Source organism: Acipenser ruthenus, chromosome 4, assembly GCF_902713425.1.
Source record: "Acipenser ruthenus chromosome 4, fAciRut3.2 maternal haplotype, whole genome shotgun sequence".
In the NCBI taxonomy this organism is placed as follows: domain Eukaryota; kingdom Metazoa; phylum Chordata; class Actinopteri; order Acipenseriformes; family Acipenseridae; genus Acipenser; species Acipenser ruthenus.
In genome coordinates, this window is record NC_081192.1 from 3,585,029 (window position 1) to 3,609,281 (window position 24,253).

General features: G+C 42.7%; 1 protein-coding gene across 21 annotated transcripts in view; it reads right to left on the bottom strand.

The window, feature by feature from the left end:
* Nucleotides 1-24,253, bottom strand: part of plecb (plectin b) — a 242,075-nt gene that overhangs the window by 16,018 nt on the left and 201,804 nt on the right. For 13 of the 21 annotated variants that reach the window (XM_059021364.1, XM_059021363.1, XM_059021370.1 and 10 more), the window contains 25 exons: nt 18,907-19,022; nt 18,156-18,262; nt 15,693-15,812; nt 13,018-13,113; nt 12,548-12,675; nt 10,567-10,660; nt 10,224-10,378; nt 9,741-10,086; nt 9,328-9,405; nt 9,054-9,215; nt 8,767-8,871; nt 8,345-8,440; nt 8,093-8,218; nt 7,587-7,739; nt 7,258-7,412; nt 6,861-6,987; nt 6,062-6,245; nt 5,683-5,703; nt 4,621-4,778; nt 3,506-3,684; nt 3,270-3,408; nt 2,574-2,930; nt 2,154-2,237; nt 1,864-1,968; nt 853-951 (listed from right to left, as the gene is read on the bottom strand). In XM_059021364.1, coding sequence (XP_058877347.1) covers nt 853-951; nt 1,864-1,968; nt 2,154-2,237; nt 2,574-2,930; nt 3,270-3,408; nt 3,506-3,684; nt 4,621-4,778; nt 5,683-5,703; nt 6,062-6,245; nt 6,861-6,987; nt 7,258-7,412; nt 7,587-7,739; nt 8,093-8,218; nt 8,345-8,440; nt 8,767-8,871; nt 9,054-9,215; nt 9,328-9,405; nt 9,741-10,086; nt 10,224-10,378; nt 10,567-10,660; nt 12,548-12,675; nt 13,018-13,113; nt 15,693-15,812; nt 18,156-18,262; nt 18,907-19,022 — 3,490 coding nt within the window. Of the gene's footprint in view, nt 1-852; nt 952-1,863; nt 1,969-2,153; nt 2,238-2,573; nt 2,931-3,269; nt 3,409-3,505; nt 3,685-4,620; nt 4,779-5,682; nt 5,704-6,061; nt 6,246-6,860; nt 6,988-7,257; nt 7,413-7,586; nt 7,740-8,092; nt 8,219-8,344; nt 8,441-8,766; nt 8,872-9,053; nt 9,216-9,327; nt 9,406-9,740; nt 10,087-10,223; nt 10,379-10,566; nt 10,661-12,547; nt 12,676-13,017; nt 13,114-15,692; nt 15,813-18,155; nt 18,263-18,906; nt 19,023-20,020; nt 20,995-24,253 lie in introns of those variants that run through there. The other 8 variants (XM_059021366.1, XM_059021394.1, XM_059021361.1 and 5 more) reach the window with 2 other exon arrangements.

Sequence of the window (24,253 nt, forward strand, 5' to 3'; positions counted from 1 at the left end):
AATGACAAGATTTTCAATTAGAGCAGGACTTCAAGTAACCAAATGGGAACCTATCAAGAGCCCCTGTGAATATTTCATAGACAAGCAGGACCTGTCCGCTGAAACTTATGATAGGCTTTAACCCAGCAATAACTTAGCAAGTAAAGGGTTTTATATTCTCAACACAGGGGGCAGCTTTTTAATGATTTTTAACATTGCCTCATGGCCAACTGGTTCCTCTGAAGCATAACAATATTTTTTTTAATAGAGTGAATGCTGTGTGCTTCAGGCTGAAGAGATACTGTACTAAGTGAATCTGGGAAGTGTCTCATTCTGCTGAAGAATGCGCTGGTACGGTTTGGTGACAGGAAGACAGATACTGCTGAGCAATGAGGTGAACTGCAGCACTGGTATTCTCTTCATCCTAGTGGACACCTCATTAGATTAAGGTTTGAACAGACAGACCCTGAATGGCGACGCTCAGGTACTTTAGGATTCATACGGTACGCAAACCAGAAAATCCAACAAAGGGATAATGTGCAAAACTATCACATAGAACCCAAAAGAAGATATAATCAGTAACAGAAGTTAAAGTTTCTTGGTCAACACCAATGCCAAATGCTGAAAATGCCAATAAAAGCGGTCTGAGATCTGCTTAGGATCTGTTCAATTTACGCTCAAAGCTGAACTAAGTTTCACAGAAAATGGTTGGCACCCTCTACCCTTACAAATAGATCACTGCTTTTTGCCAGACTGTTCTATTCATCTGTGAGATAATCAGTTCACTATAAGCTGTGAACTAATAGTAAAAAGATAATGTTCTCTTCTCCCAGGGTGTGTTTTCAGCTGTGCTTCCTGGGCAGTGTCACGTACCTCGTCCTGCTCCAGGCGTCGCTGGGTCTCTGTGATGAACTTGATGTATTGGCTGGTTAGGGTAGTCAGTTCACTGTAGCGGGTCCTCAGGGTGACATACTGGCAAAAAAGAAACACAATGTTATCTCATTATTAACACAATAGGGAATTACAATAGACTAGTTTGGATTATTAAAAGTGACCACATGTCTTATCACGAAATTTGACCCCTTACGTCAGTTACTTTAATTAAGAGATATCATTAAGCGATAGTGCCCGTTGGCTTTACCATGAGGTAGTTGACAAAGACAGGAGTTATGTGTCCCAAGCTCAAGGCGCAGGTGCCAATGAAAATCAAGGTCAACTACCACGCGGTGGAGTCTTCATCGAGAGAGCACTATCATTATTAGAACACTTTTTTCATTATTTTGTTGAAGACAAACACTAGATTTACTTTGAACTTGTAATGATTTGTCAGATACTCATCCGCTGAGAAAGGTTGTGGGAAAATAATCCTAGCTTTTTTGCTCGTCAGAGTTGCTTATAGTTTATCTGGACAGTGCCAGATATCTAAATGGAGCAATATTACTGAACTGTCCCTGTCTCGGTTTGTTGTTGTTGAAACATGCTGAGCTCCGGTCGAGCTGACAGGCTGGGATTGGCTGACTCGTCAGTTACGGATACAGGACTGGTTGCTTTCATACAAGTATTAATGGGCTGGTTTTGGTGGATGTAAAATATATTTGGACCAATTGTGTCTTTGTTTAGTATTTGCTGTCCAAAAGAAACTAAACTAAACTTTCATTACGGCAAATCAAAATGAAAAAACTGACACTTGCACGGGCTGATTTTAAATTTAATTCACAGTTGATCCTGTGGCATAGTAGCGGGCATCTACCATCTGATAGAAGCCCGCTAGAGCTGGAAGCTGATTGATGATGGTCCTGACTCATTTTCTAATATACAGTAGGGTGGGAAACAATCATTTAATTAGTCTAATACTGGAGTAAGAAATGGTTTTAAGAAACTCACCTCCTGGATAATGTTATCAGCTGCAGATTCCACTTTGGCCTTCTTGACAGGAGAGGCCAATGGTTCCACCATGGCTTTGTATGTCACCAATTGAAGCTCGTAGTCCTGAGGAAAGAAAGACGTTGAGCTCACATCTATCTGGCTCAGGGTAGTGTGAAAGATACAGGTTTGCAACAGCTTAGCATGCAGAACAGAAAAGTGTGGAAGGATATACTGTAGGTGTTAGCTATATTATTAGAGGTGCGAGGTAATGATGCTATTGCTAGACTGCACAGAGCAGCATCTGTTACCTTGATTGTATCGATGTACCCCTTGGCGTATTTCTGGCACTCATCCACCTTGTCTTTGTTCTTCTCGATTTCTTCCAGTAGTCTCTGTACATGAGAGACAGAGTGTTGGGTCAGCATCTCAATCTATTTTAAAATCTTATTCTCTCCATTTATCGGTTTCTTTATATACCACCGTGAATGAATATGTTAATTAAATAATGAATGGATTATGTACATTTATGCATATTCTTATCAAATCTATACAAAGTCAAAGCATTTAGATATTTTGCAGGACTTCTTATCCCCCCGCCCCCGAATAGTTCTCCGTATTTTTACATCCATTTCACAAGAGTCTTGAGAGATAAAATGACACCTGAAAATCAGTCTGCACTACAAGGAAGCAATCCTTTGATCTCTCCTTAGGTCAGTGTGCAGACATACCTTCTCCTGGGTCAGCTGCTCCTTCAGCGTCTTGCTGTTGCTGATGGACACAGCCTGGATGTTCTCTTGTCGCTGCTTGGCGTCTGCGATCCAGGTTATGAGCCAGTCGTAGCTCTCACGGTAGTAGCGGAGCTGGCGGCCCAGCTGCTCCAGCTCACGCTGGCGCAGGTCTATCTGTGCAAAGATGCCCTGCCAGCGCTCCAGCAGACCGTTCACACACAGGCGGTATCGATCCAGGTCAGCATCACGCTCGCTGTGCACGCGGGACAGGCGCTCGCTCACTGCTGAAGCACTGGTCAGCTCAGTCTCCAGACCATCAAACACAGGCTGGTGTCCCTCAGCCTCGCTGCGGGTTTTCTATAGGGATAAAAGAGCAGCGGGTGAGTACACAGCTGCTTGATTGTAGCACAAAAATACACGCGTGAGGCAATATTAGATCTATTTTTGTTGTTGTTTACCGATTTAGTATTTTGAAATTACTCCGGTAATACAGTCAAAATGCCACTATGAAATGCTACTCTGGAAAAGAACATTCCTAGCCTATTTGAAGGATGTCATCGGTGAACAGGTATTGTGTGCCTGTGTGAAAAGATTAAATTGCACATGCAAGTTTGCATGCTGTTTTTGGTCCGATTGAGCGTGCGTCAAGGCCATGTGTATACGTGTTTGTAAATGTATTTTGTGGCTAGTCAGTACCTTCAGCTGCGTGCGGCAGGTCTCCAACTCCTTGGCGTCAGCGGGAACGTTGTTTACCTCCCTCAAACGGTCCTCGTACTTCTTGACCAGTTCTTCTGCCCCTTGTGTGCTACGGATCACCAGGTCAATGGTCTTCAGCCTGTGGAAGAGAGCAAAGAGAGAGAAGAGTTACAGGACTCGCTCCTTCAGAACGGGACAGGCAATGAGGCAATGCTTGTAAAGGCAGCAGGACGTACTTGTCCAGATAGACGGTGGACAGGCTGTAGACCTGGTCCATCTTTTTCAGGGTGATGTCCAGCTCAGAACGCAGGACCGGGACAGAACCCGACAGCTCGGGAGAGGCCAGGACGGCTTCTGTCTTCTCAGTCACCTTGTTAAGGTTCTTCTTGATCCCCTCAAGCTCCACTTGAATTTGCTGTGGAAAAATGGCAAAGGCTGAGCTTATACTCATCACTGCTGCTTCTACAGACATGAGGAGACAACTGGAGTTTGCATCCAAAGGGTTTATATATGGGTTACATTTTATAATAAAGCAGCAGGCAAGAACAAATATGCATATACTAATCAAGGATAATTTATACTAAATTATCCTTGATCTGTCACATTCCAAATTATATTATCATCATCATCATATTATTATTATTATTATTATTATTAATAATAATCCAAATGTTCATCAACTATCTGTAAAACGTTACCTTAGTTGATGCATAAATAAATAAACAAATAAAAGCAAGATACGTGTGCCACTCCTTCACAGCCTCTCCTGCTCGGCTGAGCCTCAGCGGGGGGGTAGAATCCCCCCAAAAGGTCAACGCTCAAGAGCAGCAATAACACGAGTAGCTCCAGCACTTCCAACACTGACAGGAGGAGGGAGAGGAGCCCCTGCAGCTCCAGCACTTCCAACACTGACAGGAGGAGGGAGAGGAGCCCAGCGGATTCCAGTACAGAGGAGTACGGCTGCTCGGCCGGATGGCTGTGCTACACCATACCATGGATCTGTGAGGGCAGCTGGCAGCAATGCAATTCCACATCCTCACGCACCAGCCCTCGCTCTTTCTTAGTTACTCACTATAGGACTTTGTTTCTGGTGCCAATTGGTAGCTCTCAGCAGGGAAGGAATGTGGAGAATGTTTTTGTCTTGTTTCTTTGCGCAATTTTCCTCCTTCCCATTGTTTCAACCAATTTCCTTGCATTCTTTTTTTTTTCTCTCCCTGCCCCTACTCTGTTAAGAAGATCAGTTTATGTTAACTTCACAAGAGGATCAAGACCCTGACCCATTGCTTTCCTGGGACAGTTATTCCATGACCCTTGTTTTCCTGGGGAGGTTGTTCCAAGCGCACATGCTTACCTTCTGCTCAGTGATCCTCTGGGAGCAGTCCTTCAGGGGGTCCTTGTCAAGGGGGGAGCGGATCTTGTTGATGGTGCGTGACTCACAGCCCTCCAGCTGCAGATGGATGTCTTTGATTTGGGTGACGAAGCTCTTACACACGGACTCATCATGTTCCCCTGGGGACCAACAATGATGTCATATACACAATGCAGAGACACTTATTGAAATAACATCCTTACAGTGCTGTAACAGCATATCAGCAATTCTGTGAATGGACTCGTTGGAAACGTTGCTTATGTATGCATAATTCATGGCTGAATGTAATAAAACGGTAAGCTTGTTCATCACACAGTTTGACACAAAACCTCACATGTGTGGCACAGCATTGTAACGGTTGACTGAAATCCATTAGTAAATCAGTTTAATGGTTTTGTGTTTTTATTATTTTGCTTTGTGTTATAATTTTAAAAAAAAGTAGGGCTTGGCATATGAAATTCTGTTATCAACTTCATATAAGCATTTTTTGTATAGAACATTAGGGCATAAGAATACATTAATTCTAAGAAGACACCAATGTCCATAACAGTTTAAATTAATATTGCAATATGACTTTAACTACCTGGATTTTACAGTGTGCTGTATATAGTACCGGAATAACATGTATATTTAATACATCAAGACACCACTGTGGCCAAGTGAAGAAAGCTGTAAGTTGTTTTTTTTGCTGCAAGTGAAATGCAGTCAAAGCTTGTCATGCTTGTACTGAAAAAACAGGTCAAAGTCAAAAAAGTTGTTGCGAAACTTGCTGCCCTAAAACTGTTCAAAGGAAACACTGCCAAACACATCCTGAATGAATAATCATGGTCATCTGTGCTCAGTGTTTCCAAAAGCTAAGAAATCCACCAGACACACATTGAGCATTAAAATAACAGGAGGTGCAACACATGGTGAATTACCAAACCATGCAAGTGGATATGTGGGGTCTAGTTCACATGGTTCCAAGCATTCATTTTGCCCAATCAAGTCAATAACTGTGCTGGTGTTTTGTGAGCCACAAATGAACAGGCACACTGCACTCACCTTCACAGCTGCGCTTATACCCTGGAATGTGAAATGAACAGTTAACCATTGTTTCATTCTCTTTCTTGTGCTTCTGCAATGGCACATTGGATACATCTTTACAGGCCGTCCGATAGGACTTAAGATTGAGGAATAGATTGAGGTACATTCAGCAAGTCAGGTTAGGAACGGTAACTTCCCAACAAGCTTTTCAAAATGGTCCTTGAGCTCAATCAGGTCTACCGCAGGAACTTTACCGACACCTTTGGGCATTTGCAAAATAACAGTATACAAAACAATGTAGTACTTGTTTAATTCATTTTGTAACACATCAGTGCATGTTTTAGACTGGAGGAGTCAGGTGAAAGCTCATTGTGGAGCCGTGTTGGCTGGCGCTCACCTTTCTCGAGCGTGCGGAGCAGCCTCTCGTAGTACTGCGACGTCCTGCTGTATTCGCTCTCTATCTGCATGCGGTCATCGGCCCCGAAGAGCTGCGAGTCCTGGCTGTCCCGCATGAAGTCCTGGTAGTGGAGCTCCAGCTGGCGCAGGATCAGCATGTACTCCTCTTGCTTCATGGTCTTGAACTGGGGGTGACAGGCGCAAGGGCCTTGTTATACATGCTCAGCTACTGGATCCCTCACTACACCCTGTTGTACCCTTTTTTTGTCACCTACATTTTTTGCAGTTTGGCACATTTTATTCTTACTCAAAGCAGACAAAGTATATGTTTTTCTTTAGTTCAGACTAGTAGCGGTATATGCTTATGCTTTCAACTGTATTGTATTTGGTTTCTAAGAATGACGTTTATGTATACTTCTTGACATCCAGGGCCCAATCCAATTAACTGTAGGCTGTGTAGCAGAGTCTGGGGGGAAAGTGGTAGAAGGAAGGTACACATATCCTCGGATGATGCAGAGTCTGTATTCTGTAGGTTAAGATGGGTTGAAACAACAGGGAAAATAAACGTAGTTCTACTATTTAAAAGTGAGCTAAAGAACTACATTTCCCAGAATGCCTCAGCCATTAGTGAGGGACTGATTTTGTTGACAATCGGTTAACTAGAGCCAGGTATAAAAGGTCAGGTTAAGCAGACCTTGGTTGGCTGAGGTACAGGGAGGACCTGTATGGACCACCGCTGACTGTGTTCGTATGTCAGTAGCCAGACCTGACTGCCACAAAAACAATGCAGGCCTCCTCACCATGGTGATGTTCCAGGACTTGATCTGCTGAATGTCCCGGATCAGGTACTGCCAAGACAGCATGCTCTTCATATCGACGTGCAGGCGATGCCACATGGTCACCAGCTTCTGGTGGCTGGAGTCCAGGCTACAAAATACAAAAGAATGGGTTCAAATAATCAGGGACTTCAAAATACTTAACCCTGATCTGATGGTTAGATGTTCGCTTAAAAAATGTCACTTAACCAAAAACACATTTTGAAATATACACAAGAATCAGGTCCTTTAATAGTTTTTACTACATTATTTTTAACAAGATTAAAACAGTAGCAGGGTAAAGAAACAGTTCAATTCTGCTCTGTTGCTTCTTTTTGTTATGTCACGCATGTGCAATGCTTGCTTGGGTCCATTTCCATACCTGCTGACTGCATCGAGGGCCTCTTTGTTGGCAGGTGGGACAAGGAAGCAGACAGACGGCACCACAGCTTCGTTACCGGAAGCATTCAGCACCTTCCACTTGTAGGGCTGGGAGTTATTCAGGAGAACACACTCGTCCCCCTTGTGAACAGTGATCTAAGAGGGTGGAAGAAAAGGAACAGTTATTGTTATTATTATTATTATTATTATTATTATTATTATTATTATTATTATTATTATTATTATTATTATTAATACTATTAATATATAACTTTTTTTTAAAGTTTCCACAGGCGTAGTTCTGGCAGGAGAGTTCTCCAAGGGCCTCACCTCCATCTGCTTGAAGTCACACACTGCCTGGACAGGAAGCTTGCTCTTCAAAGGGTTGGCAGCATTGCGAGGCTTGAGCTGAACAATGGCCTTCGCACGCTTACTGAGACCAGCCAGCTGTCCTTTGTACTCGTTGAGTTGCTCCTTCTCATCCTGGAACAGAGACGGACAGAAGAAGATAAAAAAAACCCTGCTATTAAATGACCTGTTAACAATAATGAATGTGTTTTGTTTTTTTGCTATCCCTTCCATCAAACAATATGATTGTTTGCAAAAGCGTTGTTTTTTTATGATGATCTGAGAATGATTTTTCTTTATTAATGTGAAAGCAAGTGGATATTAGAAGCCATCGTAGAACTTTTGTTTTACTTTATTTATGCGTTTTTGTACGGCGTTTTGCAAAATAATTGTGGGTGAGGCACACAGTTTTTTTTTTTTTGTAATGATCCCAATTAAACTTTTGCAAGGATTACTTCAGAAAGCAGAGGAAGGCATGCAGTGCTTACCATGGCATCCTGCAGCAGGTCCTCCAGACGGGTGACAGTGACTGTTCGGTCGCAGCTGTACTTCTTCTTCATGGACTCCTGCATCTTCTTCAGGTACTCCTCAGACTCTTTCACATCCGAGAAGAACTGCAAGGAAGAGGGAGCAAGACAGATGGCATTAAACTACTGCAGGAGAAAATGGGCCTGTGCTGCTCAATGCAGGGTGTATCCCGCATTCACAAGATAACCAATGAAGAATCGGGAGCTCTGTACCTGGAAGTAGGCCGTGTTCTCCTTGAGGTGCGCCTCGATGCAGCAGCACAGCTGCAGTATCCAGCTCCACTGGGTCTGGAGGGCTGCCATGAATGCCTGGAGAAAGAGAGACATGCAGGAGTATTAAAGGGGGCCCCATGAAGATACTGCTGTTGGCTCTAATCAAGTTCTCGTGCTGTTAAAGCTGCCCCCCCTAACTCAAGGGCTATTCAGTTCCTCTTGGTCATGAAGCTCACCTCGACAGTCTTCCTGCCGGGGTTGAAGCTGACCCCCCCTCCCCCCTCCCCAGCTCAAGGGTTATTCCAGTTCCTCTTGGTCATGAAGCTCACCTCGACAGTCTTCCTGCCGGGGTTGAAGCTGACCCCCCCTCCCCCCTCCCCAGCTCAAGGGTTATTCCAGTTCCTCTTGGTCATGAAGCTCACCTCGACAGTCTTCCTGCCGGGGTTGCCCTCCTTCAGCAGCTGCTCTCCAGTGGCCTGAGTGCTGTTGATCTTCCTCTCTTTCTGCTCCAGCTCCCGCATCAGACCCTTCAGAAAACACAACAGACTCCTTAACATCGCTGCACTCTGCAGAACTCCTGTCACATTTTATTATAATAAGTGCAGAATGGCACTATAATGCAGTACTGCAACGCCTTTCAAATGTGTCTGTTTTTTCATAATAAACTGCAGTTGCTCAGAGTAGCCGTGGCTGACTGGCAGTGCCGTACCGAGTAGTTGTCTTTCTTGGCCGACATGTTGGTGTTGCGGTCGCTCCAGTCGTAGTTCACCTCTTCCTCCTCCTTGTCGTTTAGCCACATTAACTCTTTGGTGGCTGCAGACACGAAGCCATGGAGGTTGTCCAGGTGACGGAGGCGTGACTTGGAGGAATTCTAAAGGAAACAAAAGAAAACATGTATTTCTGTTGGAATGGGGCACTTGGCATACCTACTACAGTAGGATTGTAATTTGGTCATTTGTACAGCTTGTAAAATAGTTTCTTACCAGCAGCTTAGCATAGTGCAGATCCAGCTTCCCAAGGTATTCTCTGTAGGATCCCTTGCTGACAGGGGACAGCTGATTCTAGAAAATAACAAAACAGCCGATGAGTGATTGAGTGAGAGCGATTGCCCAACCATATGCAAGTCAGAAAATAAAGTGTATGGGTGAATAACAGTGTGTAAGAATATGTGTATATATGTCAGTGAATCTGTGTGAGAGAATGCAAGTTACCGAGTCAATGGTTCTGCAAGTTACAGTAATGAATAGCCCAATGCCCTCGCCAACGTCTCTGCTATTTTAGACCAGGAGCTAGCCCTGTGAGTTGCCCCATTATTTTAAATTCCCACAGGTCTCTCAGTTTTATATCCCACGCCCTTCGACAGCGACAGTGGTTGTCCAGCTGCGTGTTACTGTACCTCGTCAGCGCGTGCCCGCTCGATCTTGGAGCGGAAGTCTTCGATGGACTGGTGCAGGCCACGATGGCTGCCCAGCTGGGACTCCACAGAGGGCAGGTCGACCCCCCACTCAGCCCCGTCGATGCGCCTCTGGTTCTCCTCCACCCAGGCCTGCAGGTCCTGAACGTAGCGCAGCGTCACATCATCCAGCTCCGGTCTCTGCCGTGAGCTCATGCTCTGCTGGGTCATGCTCTGCTGGGTCATGCTCTGCTGGGTCATGGTGATCGAAGACTGTGAAGCACCAGCATTGAGACGCAGGTTGTAGTCGGTGCGTAGAGCCACCAAGCGCTCATGGAGGCGGTAAACCCTGAATCGCAAAAACAAAATGCGTATCGTCAGCGTACGTTAAGGGACTGCAGTTGGAAAAGCAGAATAGTGAAAACTAGATAGGAACGCTAGGGAGCAGCAGCCACCCTTTCCCCCTGCCCTGCACCTTATTCTTACCTCCTGTACATCTGCTCAGCCTGGGGGTGGCGCCCATCCTTCAGGGCCTGCACGTCGTTGAAGAGGAGGCGGATCATCCCGTCCGCTTTGTCAAGCTCTTTCTCGATCTCCCCCGAGTTCTGAGGCGCTTTCCCAGCACTCATCAGACGGATATCCTGACAAGAGATATGCAGTCAATGACCTGCCGTGATGCTGTACTTGAGACAAACCGTTTTATAATAATGCGTGCTGTAACTGCAGCAGGTCCTTTACTGGCACTTCTAAGCTAACAAGCTATTAAAGAGATCGCAATGACGGCAACTGCGAATGGAATAAACAGCTCTGACTTGTGTATTTAACTTACCATCTGTAAGAGAGAGTCCACCTGGTTCAGCTGCTCCTCACACACCCCGGACTCCATCTGGATCTTACTGACGATTCTTTGGAGCCTCTCCAGCCTGCCACAGAGAGGAAAGACAAGTCAAGTCAGAAGAGAAGTCCAGCTGCAGCAGTAATAGTTAAAAAACACAGCAACATTACTAAACAATAATAAAAGCTGACACACTGGGCTCTGCACACTGTATTTATTCTGCAGTGCAGACTGTGTCAACTTTGTTCCAGATTCTAATCAGTTTTGTTTGACAGACTTGACACAAACAGAGTTGTTGCTACATATATAGTCCACTAAAGGCACAAATAAGTGAATCTTAAGTAAAGACCCACTAACGAGACCTGTTGGCTGTAGTGTTTGTGTACAGTTCTACAATAATTTGTTTAGTAAAGCTCTTTATTCTATATAGTCATGTTTGCAGACACAAAATAAATGCGCAATATCAGCATAAATGGAAGTCTGAAATACATGTTTAAAACGTACTTTTAAAAATAATGTACTGGCAGCGTAAATTCTAAATGGTTTACACCTTGAAGAAGTAGATTATGGTTATATAATCTAGGTGCAAGTTATATATGTACAGTATAGATGGTCTAGTTTAGCTATAATGAGCGTTAACTCTTATACAATGCAGTATATGTTACAGTCAAATTATAGTTCAGCAGAAATGATATCTAAATAGCAATTTAGAAATGTAGTTAGTCGGTTAGTGAAGAAAGTGAAAACTTACTGCCTCTGCGAAGTAACCAAGTATTGTAAACTCAGACTGTAAGTAACAAAATCCATGCCAGACTCTCTCTTTTTACACAGCATATTAAGAAATGTTTGGCTATAAATCCCCCTGTGATTATGACTGAGAAAGGGATGAAATCTTGGCTGGGTGGAGGCGTGGAGCAGCACAAACCATATGACAGTGCACAAGCTCTTTCTGCTGGGTCTTCTTTACACTGCCAGTTTCCTAAACACAAAACTGCAGGCTGATCGAGCCCCAGCAGTCTTGTGATAGCTCTCGTTAATCTGCACTTGCAGTTGCATTTCTCTTGAGATGGAAAATGACTTTTATCATCTTAATGCCCCATGAAATAATTCATTCGCATTAGATGTTATTGATATGCAGCCTTGTTTTACTGCATCCCGTGAAAGTCTTCTGTTTTCTCTCGTTTGTTAACCCATGCAGTCCCCATTCACCAGCAGCAATCTGATCACTAATAGATCAGTCCATCAGCAACCTGCCTGCTCCTAAAATTCTTAAACGTATCATAAAATATATTGTATAAAACGTATCTATTTCAACCCAACAAAAAACAAGTGGACAGTGTTTAAACACTGTGTTTGTAAGTGAGCATGTTTAAACACTGTGTTTGTAAGTGAGCATGTTTAAACACTGTGTGTTTGTAAGTGAGCATGTTTAAACACTGTGTGTTTGTAAGTGAGCATGTTTAAACACTGTGTGTTTGTAAGTGAGCATGTTTAAACACTGTGTTTGTAAGTGAGCATGTTTAAACACTGTGTTTGTAAGTGAGCATGTTTAAACACTGTGTATTTGTTCAGGATGTGGATTGCCAGAGAAGTCCTTTGTAATTCAATGTTCTTTGTACCGTACAGCATGTTCTTGCTTATTTAATTTCCTCCGGCTTCCTGTAGTCAGCTCTCTAAGCAAAAACATGCCATTTATACTGGCAACAGCACAACATGTGATGGTACTCCTCAGTCCCCTCAGGGTATGGAGTAAACTCTACCAAGCGCCATGTCATCTGACTCCTAGCTTGTGAGATAAATGCTATGTTGTTCCTGCGGCAGCTACTGATACACACAAACAGACAGCCCTCGACGCAGCCACAGAAAAAAGAATGCACTACACTACTTAACTATAAACCAGTATAATAATGTGCAGAACTCTGACTCCGTTTGTGCTATTGTCTGAGATGATTGTTCTTCACGTCACTGAGCTCACCTCTCGAATTCTGTCCTGAGCAGCCTCTCTCTCTCCAGTATCGCCACGTGGAGGCGGCCCCATTCCTTCTCAACGTCGATGGGATGGTAACCGGGAGGGACCTTGACCTGTCCGGCCTGCACAGCATCCTGCAATGTGTTCCATGTGTTTAAATACAGCGGCTAGCTGGCATTGCATAGGAAAGAGCTCCAAAAACAAAGAATGTGTGTATGTATTCATGTGACAATACAATATGCACAGTGTCTCGATACCGCTATAACACTTTAACTCAGTTTGAAAAGAAGCTGAAGGCAAAACTGAAATTAAGATGCGTTGGTGTGTGGTGTTGTTTTTGTTTTTTGGAGGGGAAGACTAACAACAGGGAAGACTAACAACAGGGAAGACTAACAACATGTTTTTACCGTTGGTGTAAGCTACATTTTAAGCATGTCTATCACACACAGCGCGTTTGTCATGTTTGTACAGCTCACCTCAAAGGACTTGTAGAGGCCCTTGGAGCGATTCTTGTCAGCCTCTTTAGCCGGGAGTTCAGTTTCCTTAAACCTCAGGAACTGCCGCCACAGGATCTGCAGAAACACAATGTATCCGATTTGATTACTTCCTGCAGTTTTATCAGGATCCTTCACTTGACACACTAAAGTTTCATTCAACCATGCACTGACACACCCAGTGCGCATACTTGCTTAACAATCTCTCTAACTGCCAGGATGTGTGAAGGAGACCAATACAGAGCAGCAGGAAGTTTGGTTTCTCTTCTTCCTTTATGTCTGTGCCACTGGGAAGACCCAGCAAAGAGAGTACTTATTTAAATACACTGTTACAAGAGCAGAGGACAAACATCAATGACCAAACAGGACATTAAACCCGTGTGTGGTTTTCCAAGCATTGCCTGTGTAATTAACGCAGCAGATCACAGTAAACTTGTCAACCTCTTGCTGGGGTGACACTTTACTGAACACCTTTTCAATGCTGCATTGCTTTTGAAGACATTGAAAAAGACTTCTAGTCAAAATGTTGTTTGTCATTACATTTCAGTTTCTTTTAGTAGTATAGGTGAATCCGTTTTATATCACTTTTTGTACCACTCGCCTGCACCATAGGTTCTTTGAGAAATTACCTCTCTTAGTATCATCTCACAAACCCACTTATTGTCACGTTTTGTGCAGCCTGTCAGGCCGGGCTTTACTAAGTAACCATAGGATATAATTAATTTCCAAAGCGACCAATAATCATCTCGGCTGATAAACTGACATTTTGTGCAGCCTGTCAAATGTTGCGTGGGTCTTAACGGGATACAGTTCAGTTACAAAAGACCAACGTTACCAAATTTATCTTCTTTAACATAGTCAGTCTTATACAAATGCACACAAAAAACCACCAAGTGCAACACCAAATTGATAGCTCTCATCAGTCGACAATTCATGCCTTTTTTAGATAATGACACAAGCTGTTTCGTTCCAGTTAATGATACAAAACATATTTGTCCTGTACAGTAAACTGTATGCATTTGTTTAAATGTAAAGAACGACTACATGTAGAGTATTAAAACACGGCTCTTTAATTCACTGTTAGTTTTCTTTCTTTTTTTCCCTTCGCACTCGTAATGTGCTGTCACAGGCAAACGTGAAACCCAGTTTATATCATGACCCACTTTATATCACGAATTACGCCTGCACGGCAATCATCATATAAAGCAGGTTCTACTGTACTTCTAAATTCAGCACTGTCGAGTGTTTAACAGTTAAGTATCAACGCTGCATCGTTACACAAAAGTATAAATACAACAATATAAATATTAAATAGCCAATACATATTGCCCCCCCCCCCCCCGACCACCACCCCTTACAGCCAGACACTGAGGGGCAGGGGGGGAATTCAGTATGGTATCTTTTGTTCAACAGAGTCACTAAAAAGAAAAAAACTAGCGAGTAGAAGTAAACCTGTTTTGTCCCAGAGGAATTTATGGGGGTTTTAGAAAATAAAACACAACTTTGTTTTTCTTACAATGACCTAATATGGCTGGTTCTGTAACGCCTTATAAAATGCTGGTTTTAAGAGCCTACTAGGAAGAATTAAACCGAGTTCCAAGAAAGAAGGCAATGAAAGGGAGAACCGTGTCTAGTCACACACTGCACTGCTGGTGGTGATTGTGGTTGATCCCCAGGCCTTGCTGTAAAGAGAAGTATAAACCAGCCTGAGATCAGCCCTGTCAAGGAAAGTCTAAAAACTTGACGCTAATGAAATTTATAGTGAAGATGTACAGCATGAGCCAAGAGTTCATGGGGTTAAAAAAACAATTCCCTTGAGTGATTATTATCTCAGGACAGATTTTCTAAAAAATGTAAAATTATGGCCAGTCATCTTGTAACATGATTCTAAAGAATGTTCTGCCTTCGGCCAGATTAGCTGACCATTACCCTCCTGGCAGTGAATCCGTCCCGGAGAATGGTAAGGAAAGGGCTATCTGTCAGCTTACTGAGCTTCTGTCTCTCGGGTCGGGACACGCAGAACAAAGCATTGGCTCCGCCCAGCTGAGTTCAACCCAAACAACGCCCTGCTATTAAACACCATTACATTTCCCCAAGAAAAGAAAAGACCCCAGCTCCGTTTGATCTGGTCTGAAACTACAGTTTCTGTTGGGAGTAACAAAGTGCTGCAAATACAGGGATCTATGGCAATCCTTAAAACTTGAATTAGGCTTAAATTACTTTTTTATGTAATAAATGGTCTTCCTGCACTTGAAGCTGTATGTGCAGGTCATCTATAAGACAGTGCTGAGTACTGAAGCCAAGGGGCATGGTTTCAGTCCCACATTGATTCACTGCTGTCTTCAACCTAACCTAAAGCCTTCTTTACTTTAAGGGGTGAGATGTGAATTAAAATTAACATGCAATATCAGTCCAGAGCAGCTTTTAATGACACATTCTAAACTACAGCTTGATCAAAACTCAAAACAGAACAGTGCATTTAGTTATAAAACAGATATCCCTCTGTTAATTAGAATATTTGTAACACTATCGAAGCAGGTCATTCCAAAGCTTTGTTGAATAAAGTGTGAGATAATAACAAGCCAGCATAGCTATGGTTCCACATTAGCACTTTGCATTACAGTCCCATCCCTGGACCCCAAAGCAGTGAAACTGACCTCGATCTCCTCGTAGCTGCTGGGGAACTTCTTCTCTTCCAGGACGATGACTTGGTGTCGAATCCACTGCAGCAGCAAGGTGACCAGCTCGTAGTACTCCTGCCATCTGAGCTCCAGTTCCTGCAGCCGGACAAAGAGAATGGGGCTTTCACTACCATGCATGGATTCGTCTGCTTGCTTTCTAACTTACTTTCTTACTTACATACCAGTTTTACTTATTTAATTAACCCAGGCGCTGCTTCTGAGACAGACAGATAAAGAGAAAACAGTTGCTTACAGGCATGCAGAGTGTTGTGTTATTAACCTTCACGCAGGACTTGCTGGTCGCTTATGAGCTTAATTCACATAAACACACGGATCACAGTGTGTTTTTTTTATTTTTTTATTCAATTTATTGATCAAAATAATTTCTACTCTGGCACCGTTGATTTAAAATGATGGCTAATGCAACTTAAGGTAGCTGTGGTAAAGCCTATGCTTAAGAAACACAATTTGGACCTCATAGGCCAATCTCCAATCTACCATTCTTAGATAAGGTTCTAGAGAGAGTTGTTGCAATTCAATTATAAACATTTCTAACTCTTAATGGTATATTTGAGAAGTTTCAGTCTGGTTTTCGTGCTGCACATAGCACTGAAACGGCCCTTGTAAGAGTTGTGAATGATCTGCTGATAAGCTCTGACTCTGGCTTTCCATCAGTATTAATTCTTCTTGATCTAAGTGCTGCCTTTGATACTGTAGACCATTCCATTAGACTGAATCATCTTGAAAGCACAGGAGGACTGTCTGGCCTTGTCCTATCCTGGTTCAAATCTTATCTTTCTGATAGGTTTCAGTTCGTCTCTATTGGGGATGTAAAATCAGCATTATCAGAAGTAGTCTGTGGTGTTCCACAGGGCTCCATTCTAGGTTCCTTGTTGTTTTCATTATATATGCTACCGTCAGGCGACATTATCTGCAGACACGGAGTGAACTTCCATTGCTGTGCTGATGATACCCAGCTATATTTGTCCCTAAAGCCAGGAATTTCTTCTGCATGGGTGTTATTAGCTACTTGCCTTACAGACATCAAGCATTGGATGTCTCACAATGTTCTAATATAGAATTCAGATAAAACAGAGGTTATGCTAGTGGGCTCACAGAACCAACTAACAGGAAATGTGGGATAACATGAACTTGACCCTTGCAGTCTCTCATCAATCCTCTCATTTGAGACTCATATTAGGGAAGTTACTAAAGTATCTTTTTACCATTTGAGAAATATAGCCAAACTTAGACCAATTATTTCCGTATCTGATGCCGAGAGACTAATACATGCCTTTGTTTTATCTAGAATTGATTATTGTAATGCACTTATTTCTAGTGTCCCAAAACCTGTGGTATCCCGCTTGCAGCTTGTTCAGAATACCGCCACTAGAATTCTGACTAAAACCAGGAAAAGTGAACATATTACCCTGTTTTGGCATCTTTACACTGGCTCCCTGTGCAGTATAGAATTAATTTTAAGATTTTGCTGTTAACTTACAAGGCCCTGAATGGATTAGCACCTAGCTGTTTGCAGGAGTTACTGACCCTGTATCTTCCAAACCGCACTCTGAGATCACAGGATGCGGGGCTGCAGGTGCAACTATGTTAGAGATTACCGGTTTAAAACAGCTCACTTTTCCCTTTTTGTGAGATATTTTGGTGCCTAGAAGCAGGTAAAATCAGCAGGTAGGCCACGAGACTGAATCATTTATGATGAATTCACAGAACCCAGAGATGCAGTTATTATTATTATTATTATTATTATTATTATTATTATTTGTTTATTTAGCAGACGCCTTTATCCAAGGCGACTTACAGAGACTAGGGTGTGTGAACCATGCATCAGCTGCAGAGTCACTTACAACTACGTCTCACCTGAAAGACTGAGCACAAGGAGGTTAAGTGACTTGCTCAGGGTCACACAATGAGTCAGTGGCTGAGGTGGGATTTGAACCGGGGACCTCCTGGTTACAAGCCCTTTAACCACTGGACCACAAAGCCTCCTTAGTTATAACCTAAAGTATTTCACTTCAGCGCCATTTGTTATTCTTCTTTTTTTATAATAAACGGATTCCACGACATTTGTTCAAATGAATAGGTTATTCATTTTAAAACATTACAAATGACTCGCTGTCTCCAGACTCTCCAGCCTGTTATTATTTTCTTCTTATTATTTATTTCTTAGCAGACACCCTTATCCAGGGCTACTTATCACATTATGTTTTCACAAGGTTTGTAACAAAGGCAGTTTTGTTTGCAGTGTTTTTGTTTTCTTGGTCGCCGATGAATGACTGTCTAGCTTCTGTGTGGGAATTCCAAAACTGTCCGACATTTTCTGTGCCTAAAAATGTTTTTTATAATAATAATAATAATAATAATAATAATAATAATAATAATAATAATAATAATAATAATAATAATAATAATAATACTCACGTTGGCTTTGACCCCATCCTGGACGTCAGGGACGCGTGGCATGGCATCATAGAGAGAGGAGACATATGTAATGATGGACTTCTCATCGGGATGGGGGACGTCCACATCTAAAACAAACACACACATCCACGCGATCAGTGTCACCAGCACAGCCCCACTGAGATCCCTTACCTGTTCTCTTGTGGAATCCTGACAACTGGACACATATTTCCACAGGTTTTTTCACAAGTGAAGTAGAACTTCGTGTGTTTTTTTTTTTTACTGATCATGATATGGTTTAAACTGTGAAATCATAGGTCTCAAAGCTCCAGAAGATTATTACTACATTATAAAGACACATGTCCTGGATTTGCACATTGAGAGATGAAACACACTTTCCTTTCATGACCATAGCTTCATCAAACAGTGGTTATTTGTTATTTATAGGAGAATGTACCTTACAGTACACTGCGTGCTAACACACACTGGGCCCTATTTTATGTTAGACAAACTTTCTGAGAATAATTTAATAATTTTAAGTTAAAAACCTAGCACAAGACCGCTTTGAACTGTACCTTAACTGCTTCTTATGTACTATGTTGCTTTGCAATTTGCTTAACAAAGTATCCACCATTTACTGAGGACACCAACCTAAGTTACTTAAGTACTACTAGAAACACATACTATAGATCATAGTAAAATAGATCTACACAATCTTTAACAAAGCTACTGTAATATGTCATTTTATTTGAAGGCAAGCCCTGCAGGATACCTTCTGGGTCCAGCAGTCGGGTCACCCCCAGCTCCCTGTCTGCCACGGTGAAGGCCTGCTCCAGGTTGTCATGGTTCGTCTGTCGGTACACCCTGTTCATGTCAATCAGCATTGGCCTGAATTCAAGAGGGAATCAGAGGGTGAGAGAGGGAAAGGGACAGGACCCAGTATGGAAACAAGACAAAGAACGACTACCCAGTGCATGTGACCATCAACCCCTCTGTCTAACAACTGGCTCAGTTAAATGTGGGATATTAAGGGATTCAAGGGATATAATATATATATATATATATATATATATATATATATATATATATATATATATATATATATTATAGTATTATTAGTACATAGAGAGAGAATAATAAATGGACTGCAGTATTACAAGGTTATAACTGCATCAGGGGGTTCTGGTGACATAATAAACCACAAGAGCAGTTTATGATGAATTCACCAGAACCCCCAGATCATAACCTAAAGCAATTCACTTTAAATCCATTTGTTATTTTTTTTAAAATAATCTATAGATTCCACGACATTTGTTAAAATGAATAGATTTTTAATTTTCACAAATTACTTGATGTCTCTAGACTCTGTAGGGTTGTTATATGAAAGGCAATTTTGTTTTGTTTTGTTTTTTTGTTTTCAGGACATGTAACTGCAAAGAGTGAAACACTGAAGAGTATTCATGCATGCAGCTACATGAAAGCCCAGGAAATGTCAATAACATCAACTACACAAAATAATGGCAATGAAAACTCAGGTCTGACCACAATACATAATACATATGATGCAGCTTTCAACTGTATATTGTACATGCCTATAGGAACACACAAAGACAACTGTCAGAGCGCTAACCATGGCGTTGCTGTATGGCTTAAACATAAATGACATTGTATGCACCACTAGTCACACTGTACCCTCCTTGCTAGCACTTCCCACATGGTTACATACATAGCGCTATCCCCTTTAATAACTGAGCTGTAACCCAGAACTAGCAAGAAAACATTTCATAAACACAACTGCTCCAGTGCAAGATTTGTACTTATTGTGCATTTGAGATTTCGTTTTTTCCTATTTTACAGTAAATTAGAGAATGCATTATTTTCCGTACAATTCTCGCAGTCGAACCGTGGAGCAGACTGAATACCCTCCTGCCTCTTGCTCCGTGCCCTGTGCTCCTCGGAATGCTAGCTGGTGCTCCCGACCCCATCTCGGCTCCGTGCCGTAGGAGTCCGAGCTCTGGGTCCCCTGTCCCGAGTCGTAGGAGCTCTGGGAGCACTCCGAGGGGATGTCCTCACATAGCATCACCACCCGGTCCTCCAGGTCTGAGACGGTGCCCGAATGGCTCCCTGTCGAGCCGGTGCGCCTCTTCTTCACCCTCGGCTTCCTCTTCAGGCTCAGCATGGCTGCTCACAAACAGACGGCTTCTCTTCAAACAGCGGGGGGCTATACGAAGGCTGACCAACAGGAGTACTGTCCTTTCTTGCTTGTTCTTGGTTTTTTTTGCACTAGATTAGCCAGCCATCTTCCTCTTCAACTAAGACATTGCTTGGAAATAGTTTATTTTGTCTGTTCAACTATTCTTGAACTATTCTTAATCTGATCTGGAAGCTCCACTTGCAAATCACTTTTTTTGGGAGGGTTTAAATGACCTTTCCCTTTCAAATTGACAGGAGCAATTATAAATAAGGAAAGACTTTATTAGATCAGCTGGTGGTTCTTTTAAGCAGAATCAACAGCTTTAGCTTTACAGCAAAAAAAAAAGTTTCTTCAGTGGTTTACCTAATCCAATTCACCCGGAGAGTCAATATAACATTCAAACTTGCATCTGATTCTCAATATACACCTTGCCATTGAAGTTCCACCAGACTACCACACTGCACTGAACTCCAATCCACACATCAAGTAAAGCTCCTTTGCATCTCAGGGCCAAAGGCCACACAGGTCAGGGATATAATACAATAAAATCATTTTAAAAAGTTTCCAAAACGTAGTCCTTCCATGCACAGCAGCCAGTCAGCAGTTCATTAAATGAGCTTGAAGCTCTGTAGACCCTCCCTAGAAAGCTTCTAGCTGCATCTCTTCTGAAACATTAGCTCACTTCAGACTCCCACAGCAGTGTTTTGTGGGTGTTCCTGGCAAACACGCCGATGATCCTTTGAATCCTCTCGCTCTGGCAGCTGGGCGTATCTGTCCTTTGCAGGTACATGCTAACATTTCAAAACACACAAAAAAAGTTCCCCTTCCAGGCACATATTTTTTATTTTTGTAATGTTTCTCTGACAGATTTGCCACACCTCAGAAATAGTGTTTAATTACAGTGCTGAAGGAGCTGTCTCTGCTTCCCATACCTCCACCACGGGGAGTACGGTGGCCGGAGCCCCAGAAAGGGGAGCTGTCGGCCACGAAGAAGGGGGAGAAGGTCTGGAGACCACCAACCCCAGCAGCAGTTTCGCTGCCGGAGATCGTGGGGGAGGTCAGGAGACCTGCTCCCACTGCAGCAGTTTCGCTGCCAGAGATCGTGGGGGAGGTCCGGAGACCTGCTCCCACTGCAGCAGTTTCGCTGCCGGAGATCGTGGGGGAGGTCCGGAGACCTGCTCCCACTGCAGCTTCTTCGCTGCCGGCAGTACTGTGGTCGGAGCCCCACCAAAGGGAGCTACCAGCTACAAAGACAGGGGGAGAGGTCAGGAGACCAGCATCCCCCACAGCAATTTCGCTGCAAGCATGGACCAGAAGGCTGTCAGCCGTGCCACTACCGGCAGGGGTGCTGACAGCATTGCCAGCCATGGGCCCACTGAAGCCTCCCTTCCCAGCCCGAGACTTTGGCCTGGACTGCTGGATTTTTAAGGGGGGAGGTGGCCGTTGAGGCCATGTGTGCTGCGCACAAGGGGGGGTATATGTAGCAATGCGCCCCGCCCCTGTGTGCATTTATATGTTGTATGTTGCGTGCGTGTGTTAATGTTGGTGTATAGATTGGTACACGGGGATATAAACGGGTCTGTGTTTCACGTGTATTTAAAAAGTGTAGATTTGTATTTAGGCACGAGGAGAGCACAAATCACTTCACGTGCTGGTTAAATGTAATATGTGAGCACGGGGTTGCACAGAATTAATTCACGTGCTGGGATTCAAGTGAATAATTAATTAGTAATTGAATCCCAGCACAACAGTATATATAGACGCACATTTCTTGCACTCAGGGTTGGGTGTTCGAGAGTGGAGAACGGGTGAGAGAGAGGAGAAATAACTTTAAAATATCAATTGCTATTACGTGCTGGTAGGACCAGCACAATACTTGTTTATTTAAAACTCACCGTGTTTGTTTGTGTGTCTGTCCGTGCACTGTATAGTCCGTTTTGTTTGTCTATTTTATTTTGGCGCAAGTGCCGTGTCCTGTGTTTTTGTCTGTTCCAACCTTTTATTTTCTGTTCTGTTATTAAATGCTGAGCGCGGTCACGCGCTCAGCTATACCAAAACCCCAAATCTCTGTCTGTGTATTTCCTGCATCTGGTCTGACACCACCCACTCCGGCCGTCTTTGTGACAATCATACAAAGACATTTTAGTATTGTCCAACAAGATCCCTCTATAGCTCCTATTTTTAATAATCCACCATTGATGTCTTACCAAAGAGATAAAAATCAAAGAGAATATTTAGTCCATAGTATAATGCAACCCAGCTGTGACCAATTTAAAGGCTCATTTCCATGCAACAGGTTGCGCTGTGCTATGTCCAAAACAACACAATAATCAAAAGGGGCAAAATCTTCATTCACTATTCATGAGGCTTTTACTTGCACCAGTAAAGGAACAGTATACTGCATTGGTTGTTTCAAGTGTAACAAACTGTACATCAGAGGAACAAAACAGCGTTCAGCTGATCGCTTCGTGGAACATCTACGAAGTGTAAGAATTATACACACGTCTGCATCTCCTGCTGCCAGACATTTCAACACAAATGACCACACCACAGAAGACATGCGTGGTCTGCAAATTCATTTAAAAACAAGCGGTCACCATTATCACTCTCTCCCCAACAAGAACAGCACAACGGAGAAGTAATAATAAATTCAAAATAAAGACATGGACATTCAACAATGACCAGAACTCAGAAACGACGACGTTTCAGTACAACAGCACATGAATTTAAAGAGACTTTTAAAAAAAAAAAAGAGCAAGAAATATACCCGAACCCTCTCGAGATCATCACGCTCTGAAGCGGGATTGTGAATGAAGCGATTGGCCATCTCCTGCGTTGGACACACATTTATTAGGCAATGTTTCAATTACAAAGGTAAACTCAATGGAACTGGAGATGTTTATAAGCCAAGAACCAATATATTTCCACCCCAGTGTTGAAATACCTATTGAATGCTACATAATAATATATTTATGGGCATTACTGTATATACAGGAAATATGACATTAAATATTATTTTTATTGAGATGAGTTCTAAATCTTTTTCTGAGTTGCTCTCATTGATGTGAAGCGGACTGATATTCATTTGGTTTTAGTCGTCTGGGCCCCACTAAGCCCTGCACACAAAAGCGTGTTTCTCTCTCTTATAAACCAGGTTCAAAGCAGACTACCCCCCTGAGTCTGATGATAACATGGACTGTATCTTCAGATTACAATAGCAATACTCATACAATATAATGCTCCTCTATGTTCTCCACTGCTTCTATTCATGCAGGAGTTTGCTATCGTCCACTACAACCTGGATAACACCCCTCTCAAGTATGTGGAGCCTGAAGCTCTGACAAGTTCATCAATATTATAAAACCATGGCCCTCGAGAAAGATATTTGTACCCCTAACCCAACGACAAGCCCAGACAGGACCAGAATTCGCTTCCTCCAACAAACACGCTTTCCCCCTAAAACTGCAACACCGTGACTAAAAATCCTACTTGCCTGCCCGTCTACCTGTTAAAACAATTTTTATGAGTCTGGAGCATCACAGAAAAAAAGACCAAGCTTGTGTTCGAAATGAAGAGGTTTGGCTGGTTTCTGCCAATTCTCCAGTGTGAAAAAACAAAGGTAGGTTATGCCCACGTTATTAAAAATCAGGTCACATACGCACTTTAAAAAAAAAATAAAAAAATGTTTAAGATATCCAGATTTACATCACTTTTACCTCATAAAACAGGTTTTTTTGTTTGTGTTCTCCATTTTGATAAGATACAGTACATATATAAAAATAGTTCAATATTAGCTGTTCGATTAGAAAAAGGGATTCTTTTAATTCTGTACAAGAATTCTGTGAAGAACTGACGGCTCTAATTATAGGCTATCAGGCAATACTTGCATTGACATCACTTATCTTACAGTAGTGCAGTGCAGAGT